General features: G+C 43.9%; 1 protein-coding gene and 1 pseudogene across 2 annotated transcripts; both read left to right on the plus strand.

Annotated features, from left to right (window-relative positions):
- The first annotated feature begins 319 nt into the window (after positions 1 to 319).
- Positions 320 to 12,612, plus strand: LOC145795317 (uncharacterized). Its single transcript, XM_082879387.1, has 2 exons — positions 320 to 3,667; positions 3,743 to 12,612. The coding sequence occupies exons 1-2, from the start codon at positions 2,243 to 2,245 to the stop codon at positions 4,370 to 4,372; spliced, it is 2,055 nt and encodes a 684-aa protein (XP_082735513.1). The 5' UTR covers positions 320 to 2,242; the 3' UTR covers positions 4,373 to 12,612.
- Positions 12,613 to 12,702: 90 nt separating this feature from the next.
- On the plus strand, positions 12,703 to 22,796 carry LOC114301496 (putative beta-1,3-galactosyltransferase 2; annotated as a pseudogene). The gene is made up of 8 exons (XR_014336100.1): positions 12,703 to 15,996; positions 16,124 to 16,187; positions 19,545 to 19,617; positions 19,744 to 19,867; positions 20,080 to 20,167; positions 20,261 to 20,386; positions 20,505 to 20,614; positions 21,371 to 22,796. The product of XR_014336100.1 is annotated as a putative beta-1,3-galactosyltransferase 2 (transcript).
- The last annotated feature ends 278 nt before the right edge of the window (positions 22,797 to 23,074 follow it).

Here is a 23,074-nt window from a genome sequence, read left to right on the forward strand (position 1 = left end):
CAAGTGTTTAACAATATTTACAGGATTTAACGAAATTCACATAATTTCTACGAATCACAACCTCTGATTTTTCTGCTGTTTTCCTGAAAAATATCAGTCAACCATGACAGAGAAAATGAGAGAGAGAGAGAAGGGGTAGGGGTTGGGGTTGGTGGCTTCAGGATTTCACATTTTCATACCCTAGAAAAATGCCATTGTTCGATGCAATCGTCCCCATCAAGGTCTCTTCGTCCAGGATGGATGTCCTGTAAAAATCCCCAAGGTGTATGACCCTTTTACAGCCCACAATCGCCTCTATATGTGGCTCGTCAAGGTGAGTTGAGAAGTCGCCACCATGCCTGCTCTTTCAGGTTTTCATTTATAATATTGTATTCACGAATCACTAACCATTATTTGTTTAATAATTGATCTGCATTTTTAATATTTTCTTTCAAGTGTTGGTTTTTGGGATGTGCTTGGTTGGTTGGTTGGTGTTGCAGGGTAGATGTGGAAGGAGATAGGGTTTAGTTTTTTTTTTTTTTTTTAACTCAAAAGATGTGCATTGAAATTTTTATATTTTAAGAAGATATGTATAGAAATTTTTTTGATATAATAGCTTGGGCATGTTTTGATGTCCATTATAGTAATTTTGTTATAGGATACAATCGTCATTAAAATTGTACGGGGAGCAAATATTCCGGCGTGCCCGTATTCCTTCCTTCCAAGCTCCGTCGATGGCCGATCACCTGCGAGCCAATAAGGGTGAGCTACCCGGCGGTGTGTGGCCGGAAAAACCCTCCGACAGTCAAGTTAGCACACACTTTAGAGGGAATAGAGAGAAGGGAGAGAGTCTTTGAGTGTAAGGATTTCTTACAGAGATGTTCGTGTGTTGCGTATGGGGGCGCAGACATGCCTATATACCTTCTGAGCCCCTTACCCACTCCCAGTCATCTCCTGACACGTGGCTCTGCTATCCCATCTGTCAGCATAAACCTTGCTGAACATCACCTAATCTCAACTGCCTGACTTCACGGCTGGAGCTCGGCAGCCGAGCTGCTCTACCACGGCCATGCCACGCTTCATACCCAAGCGTCTAACCAGACAAACACATGGAGGACCGGGCTAGGCGGCATCCCGGCAAAGCCTAGCCCGAACGCCTCCTTTGGTCGGCCTTCCTACCGGTCAATCAACTACCTCGGCTGACCACGTCTTTCCGGGAGCCGGTCACTCGATCTGTCTGGCTTCGGCCACTCTCGGACCGAGCATCCTGGTTCGACCGAGCACTGCCTTACCGAGCAGTTTCTGTCCGGTCCGGGATGGCTCACAGCCCGAACTCTGCCTGGCCCAAGTTCTGGCAGCCCTTCTCTGGGCGAACAGTGGATCATCTCGGCCCAATGCACTGCTGGGCTTTCGACCTGGTCGGTCGATATCTCGGCCCAACTCCAGATCATAAATCACCCTCTCAATTGCCCCTTAATTCCGTCCGCGAAAGCGTGACTGGGATTACTCACTTCGACCGAGATAACTTTATTCCGGTTTCCAAGATGAAAAAGCTCCACCGGGCTAATCTGCAATCTTGCCCGGGCATATTCCTCGGCTGACATCCTTTTCCTCGAAAGTAGCTCGGTTGGCCCTTCGTCTCTTCGTCCCGTCGCTTCAGTCCTGACGCCACCATAAATTGGGGACACGTGGCGGGCTGCTATTGGACATCGAGCAGCCAACCCGCCGTTTTTGCCAGAATTCGAATTTGGGCGGTCTCTCATGCTTACAAATACATGACCCCCATCATTCCATTTCTTCCTACTGTTGCTTTTCTTCCTGCCGTTGCTTTTCTTCCTGCCGATTCTGTGGCTCAAGCCATTTCCTCAGACTCGACTGCCATTTCTCATTCTTGGAAGAACAGCCCCCATCCTTCAAAGGTAAGGTTTTCGATCCCCCTAGTTGCTGTTTTATTTCAAATTACACACATTAGGGTACAAAAACGTAGCTTCTTAGGGTATAGGCCTTGGAATCTGCACTAGACCTCCCTTTGTTCTTGTTGTTCTTCTTCTTCCTGAAGAACACTGAAGAACTGGAGCGAACCGGGCTCCTGATCTTCTTTTGATCCAAAAAACCCACCTGACCGAGCAAATAACATGTTTGTCTCAAACCCAGCAAAACCGAGATAATCAAAAGGACTTGGTCGCTCAACCGGGCTAACATCTGGCCTGCTTGGCCGACCGGGCTCCTTAGATAGAACAACCGAGGTGGTCTGGCCGCCTTGATGACCGAGCTAAAATCCAGCTCCGTTTGCGCGACCGCGCTAACACCTAACACTTGCCATCCTTTTCCTGCAGAGTCCGAGGGGACCACTGTCATTCCTGAGGCTCTCAGGACCGAGTTGCATCCAATAACTAGCGCCGAACCCCTCAGCCGGGATACTCTAAGCCGGCCACAAATGGGGAAATTCCGCTTCCTAGTGGAAGCTCCGGCCGCGCTAGCAGCCTTCAGAGAGAATTACGGCATTCCGGCCGATGTTCATCTCGAACTGGCTGAGGAGGAGACCACTCCTTGGGGAAGAGTGGACCAATGCCCCTTCACCGTGCTCTCAATCGTTGAAGGGGGGCTTCGTTTCCCGTTCAACCCTCTTATAACCGAGTTTCTCCGCTGCACCGGGCTGGCGCCCACCCAAGTGTCAACCAACACCTATAGAATAATCAACGGCGTTCACGAACTGAACAATCGGCTAGGCACCCACTTAGGTCTAGCCGAGATACTACGGCAATACACAATGGGCCACACCGGCGACGGCCTAGCGTATTACTTGAAGATTAGACCGGGCAAGGAAAAAATTGTGATCGGCACCCCGGATAAAGATCTTCACGACGATGACTTTTTCTGGGTGTCGGGCAATTACGAAACAGCCGAGGTGCCGGACTGGTTTATAAACAAGGACTTCGGTTCTTCATGTAAGTCATACAAACTTGCTCGGTTTAGATTAACGTTTTACCTTGTAACTAACCGGTTTCCTGTTTCTTTTGCAGCAATCCAAGCCTTACAAGCCAACTATCAATTCCCAAACGTCGAGGCAATTCGGGCCGTGCTTAGGTACCGTCACCGAGATTGCAACGAATTGCTCGGCTACACCCCGACTTACAGATATTCCGCTCCCCGCCGGAGCAGAGTAACTGACTTCCTCAAAGCTCCTTCGCTACCTCCAGATCCTACCGTTCCAGACGTTCCACTCATTCGCCTGACCGAGGAGCAAGAGATGGCAAAGCGCAGCAGAATCAAGAACCTACTCACCGCCACATCCGCCGAGCTGCCGAGCGTCGTAACCCGGTCGCCAGCCGCCGGTCAATCCAGCGACGCTGTGGTCGCCCTTGCCTCTCCAGTTGCCGGGCAATCCAGCCGGGAACCCTCTGCACGGCGCGCCGGGAAAAGAGCTCGGGCAGACCCGTCCGCCGAGCTCGTCACCGAGCTTACCACCGAGCATCCAACAGACGCCCCCGCCCCGGTGCCGGCCTGGCGCCCACATTTGAAGCACCGGGGCCAAGACATCCCGGCGACGGCTTCGATCAAGGGTGACAAGGAGCATCTGCTCGCCTTTGATCTGTCAAAAGCTCTGCTACTACCGAGCGACGTGGTCGGCTGCGACCACGTCCCTGACACTCGGTTGGTTAAGTCGTCAGTGAAGTCCATGGCCAGGGTAAGTCAATGCAGCTCTTAAAATTTTCCCAAGTGTTTGCCCGGTTTCGTTTCTAATCAACTTTGTTTCTTGCAGGCCATTCAAAAACAACACCTGGTTTTGGAGCGCATCCACCGGCTTAGGCAAAAGGCAAACGACACAGCCAGCCAGGTTGAGAGCCTTCAAGCCGAGCTCGGCCGGGCCAAGGCTTCCCTCCAGATAGCCAACGCTGATAATAACAGACTGCTCGGTCAGCTGGATGCAGCCGAGAAAAAACAAAACGAGCTCCAGGCTGAGGTGGACACCTTGAAGAAGACGGAGAAGAAAGCTTGCCGGGCTGCCAACAACGCGGGTTTCAACGAGGCCGAGAAGAATTACAAGAAGCAAGTCTTTGCAACACAAGACATATACTTTAAGGCTGGCTGGAAATCCGCTTGCGAACAGCTCGGCCAGGGCTCTGGCACCGACGTTTTTGCCAACCCTCCCAAAGTTTCACTACCGGTCTACCTCGTGCCATATGCAAACGATGTTTTCAGCGCTTTACAGGCTGAGGCCGAGGAGGGACTTGAAGATGGGGACGGGGAGACAGATTCTGAGGGAGAAGAGGCCGAGATGCCTGAGCAGCCCGGCAACGATGAGCCCGGCGCCCAAGAAGTAAGCCAAGCTATTGACCTTGATGCTGATGCTGCCGAGGATGAGTTCACCAATCTTTCCCCCTTAGTTTAGGTTTCTTTTTCTTTGTTTTTGTATTTTTGCTTCCAACTCATTTGATGTAACCGGGCTCTGCCCCACCTTTTGTATTGAATTTCTTATCAATGAAAATTTCAAGTTTTTTGCGAAGTGTTTGCACGGTTGTAATCAGTTTTGTCTTCAGCAAAACACCTCGGTATAACTCACAGACTGAACACTTTGTCGACCGGAATACATAACACGGTCGAAGCACTTCAGCTGAACAAGACGAAGTCATAAACCGAAATAACCATCCCGGTTGTTACAAAGTTGAATAACTCAACACTTCCAACCGGAGTACACCATCTCGGTTGGGAATCCTAAGTTGGACAAGACCTCAACTGTTCCAAACGGAGTACATCATCTCGGTTGGGAATCCTAAGTTGGACAAAACACCAACTCTTCCAACCGGAGTGCATCATCTCGGTTGAGAATCCTAAGTTGGACAAAACACCAACTCTTCCAACCGGAGTACATCACCTCGGTTGGGAATCCTAAGTTGGACAAAACACCAACTCTTTCAACCGGAGTACATCATCTCGGTTGGGAATCCTAAGTTGGACAAAACACCAACTCTTCCAACCGGAGTACATCATTTCGGTTGGGAATCCTAAGTTGGACAAAACACCAACTCTTCCAACCGGAGTACATCATCTCGGTTGGGAATCCTAAGTTGGACAAAACACCAACTCTTCCAACCGGAGTACATCATCTCGGTTGGGAATCCTAAGTTGGACAAAACACCAACTCTTCCAACCGGAGTACATCATCTCGGTTGGGAATCCTAAGTTGGACAAAACACCAACTCTTCCAACCGGAGTATATCATCTTGGTCCGTAACATTAAAACAATAATCCAAGTGCTGAAGCAAAATTACTTCTATAATTTGACAAAAAGAATTACATTCTGCTTTGCAAGCCAAAAAATTTCTTTACAAAAAGAGGAAAGTAAAATCTTAAAAATAATACAGTTTCAAGTTGGCCGCATTCCATGGACGGGGTATGGCTCTTCCCTCTAGATCCTCCAAGTGGTAAGCCCCCTTGCCAGCCAGACCAGTGATCTTGTAGGGTCCTTCCCAATTTGCCCCTAGTTTGCCTTCTCCTGGCACCAGGGTGTTGCCCATAATCTTCCTCAAAACCCAATCTCCAACTTTGAACGGTCTGGGGTGCACTGTCTTGTTATACTTCTTGGAGAGCTCTTGTTGGTAGGCGGCCACATGGATGAGGGCTTTCTCCCGGCGCTCGTCCGCTAGGTCCAGCTCCAAGGCAATAGTCTCGGCATTTAGCTCGGGCTCAAAACTCTCGGTTCTGAGGGTGGGCATTTCAACTTCCAAGGGTATGACCGCCTCCATACCGTAAGCCAAAGCAAATGGAGTTTCCCCGGTTGAACGTCGCGGGGTTGTTCGGTATGCCCAAAGGACGCTGGGCAATTCCTCAGCCCATTTTCCCTTGGCCTTTTCCAGTCGTTTCTTCAACCCATCAAGTATAGTCTTGTTCGATGCTTCGGCCTGACCATTGGACTGCGGGTAAGCCGGGGTGGAGTTGTAGAATTCTATCTTTAAATCTTCACAGAATCCTCTGAATAGGCGACCATCAAACTGGGTGCCATTGTCAGAGATCAAGATCTTGGGGACGCCAAACCGTGTGACCACGTTCTGCCAGACAAACCGCTTCACGTCTTTTTCTTTAATGGTTGCCAAGGGCTCAGCTTCAACCCACTTCGTGAAGTAATCTGTGGCCGCGATGAAGAATTTCCGGTTGCCCGGTGCTGTTGGTAGTGGACCCACTATATCTAGCCCCCACATGGCGAAGGGCCAAGGACTGGTGAGGGGAAGAAGTTCCCTGGCAGGCTGGTGGATCTGATGAGCGAATTTCTGGCATTTTTCGCACTTGCGGACATATTTTTGTGCGTCGGCCTGCATGCACGGCCACCAATAGCCCTGGGAAATAGCACGGTAAGCCAAGGATCTGCCTCCTATGTGGCTGCCACAAATGCCTTCATGAATTTCGTACAAGAAGGCCTCCACACTATTCGGGTGCACGCACTTTAGATAAGGACCAGTGAAGGACTTCTTATATAACGCGCCAGATGGAGAGAGCCAAAACCGCTCTGACTTCACCCGGATTTTGTGTGCTAGTTTCTTGTCCGTTGGAAGAGTCCGGTCTTTGAGGAACAAGATCAAGGGGTCCATCCAGGAAGGGCCTAGCTCGGCGCAGAGTACATCCGGCTGCCCGGTGTTTTCAATGCTCGGCCGCGGAAGAAAGTCAATCAACAGGGGGTTTGGAGTCGTGCTATCTACCATGGAAGCGAGGCCGGCTAGTTCATCAGCCCTGCTGTTTTCTTCCCGGCCAATCTGTTGGACTCTGATTGCCTCAAACTGCTTGATATGTTCCCTGACCAGAGCTTGGTACTTTGCCATCCTGTCGTCCTTTGCTTCATAAATCCCAGAAACTTGGTTGACCACAAGCTGGGAATCACTATATACCAGGAGCTCGGCAACCTTCATTTGAATTGCGCTCTTGAGCCCGGCGAGGAGTGCCTCGTACTCTGCCTCGTTGTTTGACGCTGGGAAGCCAAGCGTTATAGAATGTTCAATGGTGAGGCCATCCGGGGATATAAGAACAATACCTAGGCCGGCACCATGGCGGTTGGACGCTCCATCAACGAAAAGCTTCCACATGTCCCCCACAAAAAGCTTCCAACAGTCAGATGGGTCCTGAGAGTTGCGAAGGGCAATGGGATCACAACTGCTCGGCTGTGCGGTGTCAAGTTCGGTGTTGACCGGTTCAAATGCAGTGCCCCTTGGTGATTCGACACCGGACTCAGCAAGTTGTTCTGTAAGGCTCAAGTCCGTAGGCGAATCATTAGGTTGCGGTGTGAAGCCGGCCGCAGGTTCTGAGCTGTGTGGAACCATTCCTGCCCCCCTTGATGATTCGGCACCGGACTCAGCGAGTTGGTTTGGAATGCCAGAGTCCGTAGGCGAATCATCAAGCTCTGAGCGGTGTGGTTCAACTTCTTCCCCCCTTGGTGATGCGGTACCGGACAGAGTGGATGGGTTGGTGATACACAACTCCGTCATCGCATCGCCGGGTGGTATGATCGTGCAAACTGAGGGAACTTCGATGGTGCGCACTAACTCCGCGGCGCTTTCTTCTTCAACTGGTTGTTCCTCGGTTGGCATTGCGTGCGTCTCATCATCTGCCTCGGCAATGTCGACCGGGCATACCGGATGAGTGCCAGGTGAGAACTCGGCAACAAAATCGGCCAAGGTTTGGGCTTTGATTGCGGTGCGCGGCTGGAACTTCACATCGAACTGTCCCAACTCGACCGCCCATTTTAAAATTCGGCCTGAAAAGTCTGCGCGTTCAAACAAGGCCTTGAGGGGAAACTCGGTCAGTACGACGATGGTATGGGCGTGAAAATAATGTGCCAATTTTCTCGAAGCCATCATCAGTGCCAACGCAAGCTTTTCCAGCGGCAAGTACCTCGTCTCAGCCGGCAGCAAGGTCTTACTTACGTAAAAAATTGGGAGGTGCTTGATTTCTTCAGCCCGGACTAACACCGCACTTATTGCGTGCTGGGAGACGGCAAGGTAAAGGTAGAGTTCCTCACCCGGCTCTGGTGTAACCAACAGCGGCGGAGAAGACAAATAATCCTTGAGCTCGGCCAAAGCTCGGTCACACTCGTCATCCCATGAGAACTTTGACTTCAATGCTTGAAAGAAAGGGCGGCAGCGATCTGATGACCGGCTTATAAATCGATTAAGCGCGGCGGCCATCCCGGCCAGATGCTGCACGTCCTTAGCCGAGCTGGGCTGCTTCAACTCTTGCACGGCTCTGATCTGAGTAGGGTCTGCTTCGATGCCTCGGTTCGTGACTAAGAATCCCAAAAATTTCTCGGATCCCACGCCGAAGGCACACTTCGAGGCGTTCAAGCGCAGCTTGTGCTTCTTCAGAATGGCAAACATCTCGGCTAAGTCGGACAAATGGTTTGCCTCATGTTGGCTCTTTACCACCATATCATCGATGTAAGCCTCCATTGTCCGGCCGAGCAAAGGAGCAAACATTTTGGTCACCATCCTCTGAAAGGTTGCTCCGGCGTTTTTCAAACCAAATGGCATAACTCGATAGCAGAAGAGTCCCCTTGGAGTCGTGAAGGAGGTGATCTCTTGGTCAGGCCCATGCATGGCAATCTGGTGATAGCCGCGGTATGCATCCAAGAAACTGAGCCGATTGTGTCCAGCCGTCAAATGCACTAGCTGGTCAATGCGCGGCAAAGGGAAGCTGTCTTTTGGACAAGCTCGGTTGACTGTCTTGTAGTCGACACAGACTCGCCACTTTCCATTCTTCTTAGGCACCACTACCGTGTTGGAAATCCACCGAGGGTAGTGCACTTCCTGTATTGCTCGTGCCTCAAGCAAGTTCTTTACCTCCTCTGCTACTACCTCGGCGTGATGCAGCGCCGATCTCCTTGTTCGCTGGATGACTGGCTTTGCTCCAGGGAAGACATTGAGGTGATGGCAGATAAAACTTGGGTCAAGGCCAGGCATGTCGTAGGGCGACCATGCAAAGACTTCGATATTCGCTATCAAAAACTCAATCATCTCGGTTCTCTCCATGGCCGAGAGACTTGAACCGAGCAAGAAGAATCTGTCCGACTGCTCGGCATCAATCCGCACCTCAACCAATTCTTCAACAGCCTTGTCTTCGGCTTTGGTGCCAACATCATCCAAGACACTCTGGTCCTCCGGTCCTTCGATCATTTGAACGAATCCTTTGGCAGCCCGGCTCCCGTTGACCGCCACGAAGCATTGCTTGGACATGACCTGATCACCCCAAATCTCCTCGATTGCCCCCATAGCCGAGGGGAATCTCATCACCTGGTGGTAGGTCGATGCTACGGCTTGCATGGCGTGAAGCCATCCTCTTCCAAGGATAAGGTTGTACGTTGAAGGCACTTGTAGCACCCAAAACTCCACTTGCTTGACCACGGATCCCGCTTTGACCGGCAGGATAATCTTTCCCAATGGCCACTCCGGCTGTGAGTTAAATCCAACCAGTGGCGAAGTGGCCGGAGCCAAGTCTTTCTCACAGAGTTTGAGCTGTTTGAACGCATCATAATACATGATCTCGACCGAGCTTCCCTGATCGATCAAGATCCGTCTAACATCAAATTCTTTGACGCGTAGCGTTACTACTAGAGCATCGTTGTGCGGCGTCTGGATACGCTCTAAATCCCTTGAGGTGAAACTAATCATGTCTTTCTCTTCTGTCTTCCCCCTTTTGATGGCGGGCTGTACTGATAAAACTTCCCTCATATGCTCTGCCTTTTTGATCATGCCCCGGAGTTCGCAAACACGCTCCGGTTCCACGATGCCGTGGATGACATTAATAACTCCTTGTGGTGGTGCATCTCGGTCATCCTGTCCCCTGGGATCGACCGGAGCCTGATTCGGTTTCACGCCGCCATCAATGTAAAGGTCCAGATGCCCGGCCGCAACCAGTTCTTCCAAGTGTTGTCGCAAAGGCAAACAATCCTCAGTCCGGTGGCCCCTCTCCTGGTGAAACGTACAACGATACCGCGGATTGTAGCCCTTTTGTCCATCGCCCAACTTAGCAGGAAACCGGACATACTCCTCGTCTCGGATTTCACTAAGTATGCGATAGATTGGAATCTTGAAGACCGTGGTTATGCCAGTCCTCGCCTTCATTCTTCTGTTTGCGTCCTCAACGTCATCTCGGGGGTAATCATCCCGGTCATTCCGACGTCCTCTACCCCGGTTTCTACGATTTGAACCTCGGTCTGATTCCTCTGCTCGGTCATTTGAGCGGTTGGACTCTTGCCCAACTGCGTGCACTTTGCCTGCTGTCTTCTTGTCTGTACCGACCGGAGTAACCTTCACGGTAGAAGCTGACGCATCATCCTCTACTCGGATGTGCTCATTGATGCGCTGCATGAGCTGGCCCATGGAGGTCGGCTGGTGCATGGTAAGCGAGTCCCGCAGTCTATGTCCGACCGGGAGACCACGCTTATATTGCGTGATTGCAAGGTTGACCGGGCAATCCAGGATCTCGTTGAAGGTCTCCCAATACCTTGAATTGTATGCCTTCAGTGTGTCGCACGGTTCCATCTTGACACTCAGCAAGTGGTCGACTTCCTTTGGTGTTTTTGTGTTGGTTTTGAAGCGCGTAACAAACGCTTCGGCCAACTGATGCCACCGTTGTATGCTCCCTTCCGGCAACCTCTCAAACCACTTTAAGCCCAGCTCACCTAAACTGGACGGGAAGATTAGGCACATAAGTCCGTCATTTCGCCTATGTCCGGCCATGACCTGTCGGAAGTGGCTCACATGCATATAAGGATCGGTTTTGCCGTCGTAGAGCGGGAACTTAGGCTGGTGGAAGCCTGCCGGAAGCGGTGTTGTTTCTATTTCCAGGGAAAAAGGGGTGGCACTCAGCCTGGCCAGGTCTGTATCTTCAAATATTGGCACTGCTTGGCGGGGTGGAGGCATTCCGACCTCCTCGCTGGCGTGAGCCCCGTAGGAGAGCCGCTGGAAAGCTGGTATTCTCTAAGCTTCGCGCCGGCGAGCCCGCTCCCTTAACACTGCCCGTAGGTCCTCTGACTGAGCAGAATAAGAGTACCTCGACGTCGTCGCCGGACGTGAGGGTTTGTAGGTACTGTCTTGCGCGCTAGACTTTTCTGCATGCACGTCGGAATCACCAACCTGGTAACTCCTGGTGATGGAAATGGACTGAGTACGTCGTTGACTCTGATCGCCTGACCGGCGGGATGGGGTGCGCTCACTGTGGTCTCCCACTCCAGCTACACCTTTCCCTTTGACATGCCGCTTAAGATCCTCCATCTCCGCCGCCATCCGCCTGATGACAGCGTCTTGGTCCCTTAACTTGCTTTCCAGTCGCCTGGCGTGTGAGTCTCTCCGCCGGTGACCGTCTGGACTCCGTGAATGCCCATGACTCCTTCCGCGCTTATCCCGCGCGTCTCCTGACTGTCCTCCAGTGGGCGTCCCCAAGTCAGCCATTGGATGGACGGCAGGAGGTCCCTCTCTCCTTCGGGTATACTCCGGGGTGGCTCCGTCGATGGCGGACAACGGGAACTCGTCGTTGTTCGCCATGGACGGCGATCAGATGAACCTGGAAGACAAGGTTTTGTCTGTCAAGCTTCCCACAGACGGCGCCAATTGTACGGGGAGCAAATATTCCGGCGTGCCCGTATTCCTTCCTTCCAAGCTCCGTCGATGGCCGATCACCTGCGAGCCAATAAGGGTGAGCTACCCGGCGGTGTGTGGCCGGAAAAACCCTCCGACGGTCAAGTTAGCACACACTTTAGAGGGAATAGAGAGAAGGGAGAGAGTCTTTGAGTGTAAGGATTTCTTACAGAGATGTTCGTGTGTTGCGTATGGGGGCGCAGACATGCCTATATACCTTCTGAGCCCCTTACCCACTCCCAATCATCTCCTGACACGTGGCTCTGGTATCCCATCTGTCAGCATAGACCTTGCTGAACATCACCTAATCTCAACTGCCTGACTTCACAGCTGGAGCTCGGCAGCCGAGCTGCTCTACCACGGCCATGCCACGCTTCATACCCAAGCGTCTAACCAGACAAACACATGGAGGACCGGGCTAGGCGGCATCCCGGCAAAGCCTAGCCCGAACGCCTCCTTTGGTCGGCCTTCCTACCGGTCAATCAACTACCTCGGCTAACCACGCCTTTCCGGGAGCCGGTCACTCGATCTGTCTGGCTTCGGCCACTCTCGGACCGAGCATCCTGGTTCGACCGAGCACTGCCTTACCGAGCAGTTTCTGTCCGGTCCGGGATGGCTCACAGCCCGAACTCTGCCCGGCCTAAGTTCTGGCAGCCCTTCTCCGGGCGAACAGTGGATCATCTCGGCCCAATGCACTGCTGGGCTTTCGACCTGGTCGGTCGATATCTCGGCCCAACTCCAGATCATAAATCACCCTCTCAAAAATAATATTTCATTAAGTGTGTACATAGAGTTATGTAAGACCTCGTTTGTTTGTGGTTATGGGGAGGGGATTGAGTTTGATAGTGAAGAGGGGATTGAGAATGAAGTGTTTGTTTTGAGAGATAGGGAAGGGACTAGTAATCCCTTGGTATTAGTAAGGAGGAAGAAGGGGCATTGGTAAGAGAATCTCCAACGGTTCACTTAATTTTTCACCAAATCTGAGTAAAAAAATAACAATTTTCTCAATCTGATACAGAATGCTCCAATGGTTGATTTTCATCAAATCTGCTCCAGAGACAACCGGTTGGTCGACCGGTAAGGCAAAATTTTTTTTTTTTTTGAATTGTTTGAACCTACTTATTTGAACTGTTTGAACCTTTTAGTGGTCGACTGGTTGACCGGTAAGACAATTTTTTTTTTTTTTTTAAATTGTTTGAACCAACTCATTTGAACTGTGTGAACCTTTTAGTGGTCGATCGGTTGGTCAACCGGCCGGACAACCGGCTAGTTGACCGGTTCAGCTCTTCTAACGGTCAGGAACAGTAATTTGATAAAATCTGCAGCTTATTCTCAGTTTGATGATTTTTTGTTGAATTCTCATTTTGATATCAATTTGGTGAAACGGTTGGAGCACCAAAAAGTGTTTTTTTCACCAAACTTTAAATTTGATGCTAAGTTTGGTTCACCGTTGGAGATGGTCTAAAGAGGAGGTAGAGATGGTATTAGAAAAATAGTGAGGGGATTAGAAATTTTTTTATTTATTTTTATTTTTTATATATTGGAATTTTTTTAAAAAATATAATGTTTATTTTTTTATATATTTTTATTTGTTTTATTATTTTATATAAAAATAATCTAACAATTTTTCACTATCAATCCTCCCCATTCTATCTCTCAAAACAAACGGGGGCTAAGTGTGTGGGAATAGAATTTTCCTTCTGTGAGACCTTTCAAAGTGTAGTGGGAGAGTAAATCTAGAGAGAGAGAGAGAGAGAGAGAGAGAGAATTTAGAGGGAGAGAGAGAAAGTAAAGCAAACGACGAAAGGGTGCACTATCTTCCTGAATATTTGTTCCAAAGAGCTCACTCTGGAATTGATTCCTTTGCTAAAATCTGAGCACTCTGTTTTGCAAATGGGTTTTGCTGATAAACCTTTTGGGTGAGAGAAAGAGAAGAGAATTGTCAAGAAAAATGTTGGTGAAGAGCAGAGTAGAGCAACCTTCAACAAGTGTTTTATCTAGAAAATGGACCATTTTGCTTTGTATTGGCTGTTTCTGCACTGGAATCATCTTCACCAGCGGGTATATATCTTCTGCACTTTGTTTTTCAGTCTAATTTTAATTGGCGCAATTTTAATATGAATTTATCTTAATTTGAACTAATTAATTACGATTGTTAATTTTTTTAATTTTTTATAGAAAATGTGCACATAATGGGCATATGTTATCTTTTTATATGTAAAATTGTTAACCTCAAATCACGTTTAAAAATAAAAAATAAAAAGCAAAAGAAGTTAATCTCAAGTAACTCATGGTTTTCCTTCAAAAACTCTAATCAATATTATTAATTGGATTAAATTGGTACAAAATTTAAAATTAAGTGTTAATGGAGTTAATTAAAATTATAAAAAACAAAATAATATAAGGGATAAAATGGAGGGACTAATTTTCCCTTCTTTTTCTCTTGGAATTGTTAATCATTGCTTTTTATTCTTATTCTCTACTTAATGGAGCAGTTTGATTCATTATTGTCCTTTCTTTTCTTTTTCTTTTTTTTTTCTTTTTTTATATTATTGATAATAGTTTTTTTTTTTTCTTTGGGAAATTCTAATATATACCCATTTAAAAAGGTGTATCATATGTACTTTTAGTTATGTTATTTTATTTTTTAATTATAATTAATTTTTTTAATTTTTACATTATTTTAATTATGACTCATGAATTATTTAGTTATGGCTCATGTTGTATTTAGTTATGATATATATATATTTTTTTTAGTTATGATTCAAAAAATTAGAATTATGCCATTTTTTTTTTAAGTTATAGAGTGCATATGTGCACCATAGTGTTTCCTTTCTTCAATGAAATGGGTATGTCATTTTTATTAATCTAAAAGTTTGTCGTGGATAATCTGTTGCTGCTTCTTTTTATTTTAAGATTCGTATTCATGAATTCATCTAATTTCTTAAATTTATTAATTGAAGTATTGGTCAGTCTGCTGATTTATGTTTTGGGGTCCGTTTGTTTTGGGGTTAAATAGATGAGAGGGGATTAAGATGAAGGTGGGGTTATTTAGTGTTGTGTTTGTTTGTAGAGTTGGAGAGGGGATTAGGATAGTGGAGGTGATATAGATGGAGGTTGAAAAGGGGATTGAGATGGAGGAGGTGGAGATGGTATTGGAAAAATAGTGAGGGGATTAGAATTTTTTTTATTTTTTATATACTGGGAATTTTTTTTTAAATATTAATGTTTAATTTTTTATATTTTTTTGTTTTATTATTTTATATAAAAATAATTTAACAATTCCTACACTAACAACTATCATCAAAACGAACACAATTTTACTTAATCCTCTCACTATCAATCCCCTCACTATGAATCTCCTCTATTCCACCTCTGAAAACAAACGAGGCCAGTGAGTTATACATCAATATATATATATATATATATTTTCCTCCTGTTTCGAATTTATGTTGCTTAGTTTAGGTTCAATTATTTTCTATATACTCTTAATTTTGTTCCCGCCAGATTGTATGTCTGATGAGGATTCCTAGTTTGTATGTCTCTCTTTTAAGTTTGATTGCAGAAATTGGGTTAGAAACATCCATTACCATCTTTGGATTTTTAACCACACACTCGTTCCTCTTTGATGCCATCTGACCAGCTTGTGATCCGATGTTATAATTTTTCTCTAATTAGTACCAAAAAATTGTTTTTAGATTGAAGTGTAATCAGAGTAAAGACAATAGTTTAAGTTGTTATTTTTTGGGTTAATGATGCTTTTATTTTGATCCCAAAAAAAAAAAAAAAAAAATTGTGACAAAATGTGGATAGTGCCCGAGTCTATAAGTATCACACGGACTGCCTTAGAAGCTGAGCAACTAAAATTGGTATCAGAGGGTTGTGATTCCAAAACTGTGAGCATTTCTATCTTTCTCTCATCACGCTGTGCACTCGCTACATGCTTTCTACTTATGTTTATTTTGATTCTTAATTTAATATTTCTTTAATTCTATGTTCTAATCTCATTGAGTTCCTCTAGTTGGACCAGAAGGTTGTAAAGTGCAAAATCTAATAAGGACATCCTTGGGGAAGCATTAAGACTCATCATGCTGTATGGTTAGATCTTGTTGTGCTTGTGTGTACTTCCATTTGATTTTTGATCATCTTGAAATGGACCTTATAGTGTACTATATTGAATGTAGAACACTCGATAAAACTATATTGAATTTAGAGATGGAATTACCTGCTGCAAGGGCAGCTCAGGAGTCTGTTCTCAGTGGCTCTCCTCTATCAGAAGACTTGAAGAACACCAACTCATCTGGGAAGAGAAGATATTTTATGGTTGTTGGAATTAATACTGCTTTAAGCAGCCGGAGAAGAAGAGAGTCAGTTCGTGCTACTTGGATGCCACAGGGTTCATGGAATGAAATTGACCCACTGCTTCAATTTCCTCTAGCTTCTTGGATTTTTTATTTTATTTTGTGTATATTTTTGCTATGATGATTGCTTGGAACTAATTTGAATGAAAAACTTGAAAATAGGTGAAAGAAGAAAAAAGCTGGAAGAAGAGAAGGGTGTTATTATTCGCTTCGTCATAGGCCATAGGTGAGGGTCTACTTTTTGTTGTGATTTTGTTGATGACAAGCCTCTTGTTTATGCTTGAATATGTTTTCCCGAGTTTAACTTACTGAGGGCCTGTTTTGTTGTTGTACGGGGAGCAAATAATCGTCTCTCTCCATACTCCTCGTGTCCAAGCTTCGCTTCCCTCCGAATGACTTGAAAGCACAAGGACGGTGAGCTGCCCGGCGGGTGGTTGCCGAAAAAATCCTCCGACGGTCAAGTTAACACCCTTAGAGAGAGAGAGACAGAGAGAGAGAGAGGAGAGGCGACAAAGGGGTAGGTAGCTCTGATAGCAAGATTTTTCAGACCTGTGGATGGAGGCTCAACACCGTTTATATAGTTTCTGCGCGCTCCTCTCTGTCTGTCCTCCTTGTGACACGTGGATATGTTCCCCTCTTACATTCCTCCACGTGTAGGTGCAAATATTGCCAAATACCAAATGACAAAACTGCCAAATGATATTGATGCGTATGGATGGTGAAATCTCCTTCCTGCAATCCGAACATGCCACGTTGCATGCCTTGCCAAGTTGTGCTTGGCATGACGCAACAACCTTCCATTAGGACCGCGCTACTTGCTCGGTCCCGTCAGTCAAACTAGAGTGTGAGCTCAACCGAGCTCCATAGTCCACAGTAGACACTTGCTCGGCTAAACCTGACTTGAGGACAAATTCCGTCCGACTTAGCATGGCGCACATCTCTAGGCCGTGCTAGTACTCCAAACTCATTCTACACAACCGGGCTGAAACCTCGGTCTAGCCCGTATCCAACATCCGACCGAGCAAAGGCCCTAATTTAGGCCCAGACTAGCTTGGATTGTGCCAGGTCATAAATCTCCCTCTCAGTTGTGTTTTGGTTTTGTTTGAATGAGTTTTCATGTTTGCGGAAACAAAAACAATAAGAAGTTCAAAAACACACATCATTTTCATTTTTGTGGAAAAATTCAATAATTCAAAATTAACTTTTTGGTGTTTCTATAAAGTGGGGTGCTTCAATTTTTTTTTTTCTCCCCAAAAAACAGTTTGCCAAACAAGTTTTTTTGTTTTTTGTTTTTTTTTTGAAAAATGAGATCAGAAAGCAGATAATGAAAACATATTCAAGAACACAACAGTAAGTTTTTGTTATAGATACATTTTTTTTCCTACCTGATCTTAGTTTGAAATTCCATATATAATTTGACAATCATGATATCATAATTCATAACCTCATTGGCTGAAAACTGAGTCTTCTAATCCTATGCATATACATTGTCTTTTGTTGCTAAGTGTTAATCCTATGATTTGATTTCAATACTGTCTAAAATATTATGGGATAAATTGTGATTTTATTACATACATTTTTTTACAATCTTTTGACACAAAATATGAAAATGATTTTTGTCATTTTGATATAAGCACTGGTTTAAAATAATTAAATTTCCTATGCATCTTTTATGATTTTGAAAAATCTAGAAATCCCCTAGATGTTGATTTGTGATTATGTATCAATTTTAAGCAGAATATAACAATCCCAATCAAACAATCAAGACAAGGAGACACAGCGATTTAACGTGGAAAAAACCACAATTGGACACCTCCAACTGTGATAAAAAAACCACGGGCAACAGCCACAAGAACAATCCACTAAGAAGAATTAAAGGAATTACACAGGTATACTCTCAATTACCTAGCGAATCCACAACGCCTAATTGAACCAACCTCTATATGCCTCTTCTAACCCCATCTTCACCACGGAATTGTCTTTCTGATGAGCCACTCCGGATTCCACCAAAGCTTCAGGCTCGAATTCTTCAGAATACACAACTGAAGAACAACACTCTCTTTTGTAGAACAAAACACAACCTTTGATGTACTCTCTTTAGAACATGAGTTGAATACTCAATAAAACATCAAAGAAAACTCACAAAGTATCCCCAGATATAAACCCTAGAAACCAAAAAGAAGATCTGGAGAAGTTCTACTAAAATCTGACCCAACACGCGAATTTATAGAATCTGTCCCGCGATCTCCGCTCGAGCTCAACACAGCCCGCTCGAGCGGACTGACCAAAAACTGCGTGCGAACAAACTGAGATGCGCTCGAGCGTAGGAGAATCCGCTCGAGCGTAAAATCACACCTTCCAGTATTTTTACAGGCGACTGCAGAGATGCTGAGAGCTTCCAATCCCCGCTCGAGCGTCACTTTCCCCGCTCGAGCGGGAAGGCCAAAAATGGAAAAACTGAAAAAATATAACATGCTCGGACAGGCAACTTTGAATGATCCCCGTCATAATCAGCGAAGTGGCAATCTTGAAAGTATTAGCAACACAAACTTCTCTGAAAAGCACAATTCGGGTTGGATTCGCATCTAAACACTCATAGCCTCACTGAAAATAAAAAGTGCGAATAAAATTACAACTCAAAGGAGTTTTGTCAAACGGGTTTGCCAAGACATAAAACCTAACAGATTTGATTATATATAATAATATAAAAAGGATGAGAGACACCCACATGTGGCTATCTCATTTCAAATCATTTCCATTTCTTTCTTTATTCCTTTCCTTTGTTTTGTTGATTTGTGCAGGCATGAATTGAGCAAAATGAAACGTAGAACAAATATTCAATTGAAAGGAAAAATAAGGAAAAGAGGAGCAGGCATGGAATTACCCCCAACAGTCATATTTTATTTTGCTATAAAAGCAGCATTTTGGTTGGAAGAAGATAATAATAGAAGAGAAGAACAGCGAAACAGAAGTGATATATTTGTGATATTCAAAAGCCTTCTATATTGTGTACTTCATTGTGTAATATTCTTTGAGAGAAATTTGTTAAGTGTATGAGCATAATTGTAAAGGATCTTCTAATCCTAAAGAGTGATATTTTTTGAATGATTTTTTTGGGATAAAATCACTTATGTTAGGTGTGACTAGGTATTGGATTTTAAACTAGTTGTTGGAGTGGTCGGGAGTGATCACTTGGTTAGGTGTGACTAGCACCGGATTCAAAACTAGTTAGTGTAACGCTATTTGATTAATAGTGGATAAATCTCAAGGAGGATATTGAGTAGTGGACGTAGGCTTGGTTTGAACTGAACCACTATAAATTTTGTATTTGCTTTCTCTTCTCTTTGCTCATTTTTTATTTATTATTATTCTCATTTATATTGTTGAGCAAGTTTATTTATTTATGTATTCAGTTAATATATTTAATTTAACAATTTATTTAGAAACTCAATTCACCCGCCCGCTTGGGTTGCCTTTCGGGTAACAGGTAAGCAATTAATCTTAGTTACTGTAGATTATGAAAATAACATAATGAAGTTTTAGAAATGCTGAATAGTTTAATCTGCTCTTTCTCCATTGACAGTACAACAGTCGGAGGTATACTGGACAGAGCCATCGAAGCAGATCACAAAAAGCACTGAGATTTATTAAGGCTGGTATTAATTTGTCTCTTCAACTCACTCATACTTCTATTGTTGCCTCTTCTGCTGCATGCTATGCTCGCTTTAAGGATACTTTCATGATTTACTCTGAATAAAATGTTTGTGTTGCTATAATGTGAGCAAGATCACGTTGAGGGCTACCTCGCATTATCTGCCAAAACAAAAACATATTTTGCTACTACTGTTTCTTTATGGGATGCAGATTTTTACAACAAAGTTGATGATGATGTTCATGTACATATAGGTAACAAATATATTTCAATACTACAGGTGGTAACTACAGATGCTCATTTTTTTTCTGAACCTTTAAATCCATATCTAATGACTGATATGCGTGATAACAACGGTTTATCAGAAGTTCTGAAATTATACATGTCTATGTAACCTTAGTGTGCAGTATTGTTTATGCTTTATTATCTTTTATTAAATTGGGTAAGGTTTTGGACATTTTTGCAGCAACACTAGGAGAGACATTAGGGAGATACCGGAAAATGCCACGGGTGTATATTGGTTGTATGAAATCTGGTCCTGCCCTTGCTCAAAAGTAAGCCTAACTTTGTCCCAAATTTGTTGCTGTTAAACTGGATGTTGAGAAACTGTTTTAGCCTTAAGCTTACTTGTGCATTCTGTGGAACAGGGGAGCGAGGTACCATGAACCCAAGCATTGGAAATTTGGGGAAATGGGAAACAAGTATTTTTGTCATGCTACATGACAACTATATGCCATTTCAAAAGATTTGGCTACTTATATCTGAATAAACCAGTTAAGTTCCACTTTACTTGGGGTGAAAAATGAAAAATTAGGTCTTCAATGGGAATTTGATGGTTTTGATCTTTTCATGCCACATTTCTGATGATTATTTTGTCTGTAATTATCTCAGGCATGTGCTGCACAAGTATGCTAATGAGGATGTTTCATTGGGAGCTTGGTTCATTGGACTTGATGTGCAGCATATAGATGACAGGAGACTATGTTGTGGAGAACCACCTGGTGAAGTTTAAAATTTTCTTCAACTTTTTCATTTTTCATGGCATTATGTTGTTCTTGTTGAAAAAACAAATCCCCCAAATGGGAGGAAGATCATGAGTATTGAGTCTGGCAGATGTAGGGTAGTGTATGGAATGAACGAAACACAGAAAAAAATAAGAACAATATAGAAAATAGAAATCTTCATACGAATTTTAAATTTGCGTTAAGCTCAAATTTTGAATCTAGAATATAAAAGAAACTTCTGAAAAAACCTAAATCAAAATGGATTTGATTGAATCTCTAAATCAAGTAGTTAAATATTACCAAAAAATTGTACAATTCCAAATTTAAAGGCTTAAACAAAGGAAGACCAAAATCGAGCATTGATCAACCTGATTTGACAACACCAAAAAATCTCCCAAATTACCATTTTGCCATCAAACGGTCAAATTGCTCTATGAACTGCATCATTGACACACTAAGCCCAACTCAACAAAGACTATAATATTTTGTGTTAGCTACATGAATCCTTCTTATTCCCTCAAGCCATGTGAACTCTCACACTGTACTTGAACTACTATCAAGCTGTAGAATGCTAGTCCACGCCGCGACAAGCAGGGCATAAGATGATATGTGAACTGAGCTCATTTGTCACGGACAGATATTTGTAATGGGTCCAAAAATGGAAGAAAAGCAACTAATATGCAATGGATAATGTTTATTGTGAGTATGAACCACAGGTTCAGATTTTTGTGATTGCACATTTTGTTGCTGCAGATTGTGAGTGGAAGGCCCATGTGGGCAACATCTGTGTTGCTTCATTTGATTGGAGCTGCAGAGGGATTTGTAGGTCTGTTGAGAGGATTGAGGAGGTCCATAGGTGGAGCGGTGAAAGTGAGAACGCTGTATACTGCTGCGTTTTAAGGATCACCCCTGTAGTTCTTCCAAACTCAGGATGAATGATATCTTTGAAAGTCAATCTAGCCCTTTTTACACAAGTATAGAGAATATATAATGTCACATGGAGAGAGAGGCCGTGCTTTGCAACCTTCTCCATTTTAGTCGAGAAGAGTGTGCTGGCTTGATTGCCAAATGCAATCAGAATAGCAAGAGGCTCTCACTACCCATTCTTTGTTAAGTCACACTTCATTTGCTGCTGAGCTCATAAAGAATACAAAATTTTTCTGGTGGCTTTTGATGCCCTTATCTTCAAAATTTGTCAACCGAGTATTTTGTAGTTGCAGGTAACATGATGATAAAGGTGTTCGATCTCTTTTCTAGGTTTGCTATCTCGTGAGACTCAACTTGTTTGATTTGGGATATGCTCAAATCTTATACAACTTGGTTACTTTTGAGATGAGATCTAAGAAAGTATGTTGCTAATTATCTCTTATTAATCTTCTCTTAATTAAGAGAAGATTAATATGCTAAAGATTCCATTCCATTTCATTCGTGTAGAAATTAGAGTCATAGCCTCTTTTTTAAGTGTTACACTGCTAATTGATTTAAGCAGGGCCGGCCCTGAGGGTTAGAAAGAGAGGCCTGTGCCTTGAGCCTCCAAATTTGGGCTGAAAATAAAGACCGCCAAATATAATTTTGTGTTTTAGATATAAAAAAAAGCCCAAATACTATAGGCCCAATTGAACATGGGGCTAAAAAAAAAAGCAACAAGATTAGATTTTTATTTTTGTAAGTATTTGTAATAATTACTTCCTATCTTAATAGATGAAGGTAAATTTTTATTTATAATTTTAATGATTATATGTGCAAGTAAATTTTTTTGTGATTACAAATAAATAAAAAAGTTGTAACTTATCGTTTTATCTATAAATTTTATTTTATTTTTCAATGTAAGAGGACCTCATTTTCGAAGTTCACCTTCGGCCTCCTAAATCTTAAGGCCGGCCATGGGTTCAAGTTCCCCACCTTGTGCCAAGAAGGATGATCTATCACCTAAAGTTAGTGTTGGGATGGCCCGTCCGAGTGGACAAGAGTACCAAGTCCCACATTGTCGGGTGAAATGTGTAAACTGACTAATAAAATTGAGTTGTGAACCTTCACATTATTCAATGTGTTCTAAAGCCGTGCAGGTTTAGTCCAAACTGGATAATATTGTACAAAATGTGGTGGGTGTCGTTCAATTCAATATTGTTGCAGGTATTGTTGTCAAATCAATAATCAAATTGTGAATTGTTTTGTTAAATAGTAAATCGTATCGAATTGTGAATTGTTTTGTTAAATAGGAAATCGTATCGAATCGTGAATCATAAGATTCATTTTATTTAATATAGTATATAATTTTATATATTTATATACATATAAAAATTCACTTAATGTGTTTAAAATGATATAAATATCAATATAACTAACTATGTATATATACATATAACATCATGTATATCAATATAATTAATTAATCCTCTTTTATATATCTTGTTAGTTTAGCGAAAACTACGCCGTTTCATACATTATGTAGGTAAA

The sequence above is a fragment of the Camellia sinensis genome, chromosome 7 (genome assembly GCF_055761805.1).
Source record: "Camellia sinensis isolate YWXY chromosome 7, ASM5576180v1, whole genome shotgun sequence".
In the NCBI taxonomy this organism is placed as follows: Eukaryota; Viridiplantae; Streptophyta; class Magnoliopsida; order Ericales; family Theaceae; genus Camellia; species Camellia sinensis.

Bases quoted from the DNA above. Each gene is read 5' to 3' on its own strand.
- LOC145795317 (XM_082879387.1), top strand. From the start codon at position 2,243: ATGACCGAGCTAAAATCCAGCTCCGTTTGCGCGACCGCGCTAACACCT. The intron at 3,668-3,742 runs GTAAGTCAATGC...TGTTTCTTGCAG, and splicing joins CAGTGAAGTCCATGGCCAGG to GCCATTCAAAAACAACACCT.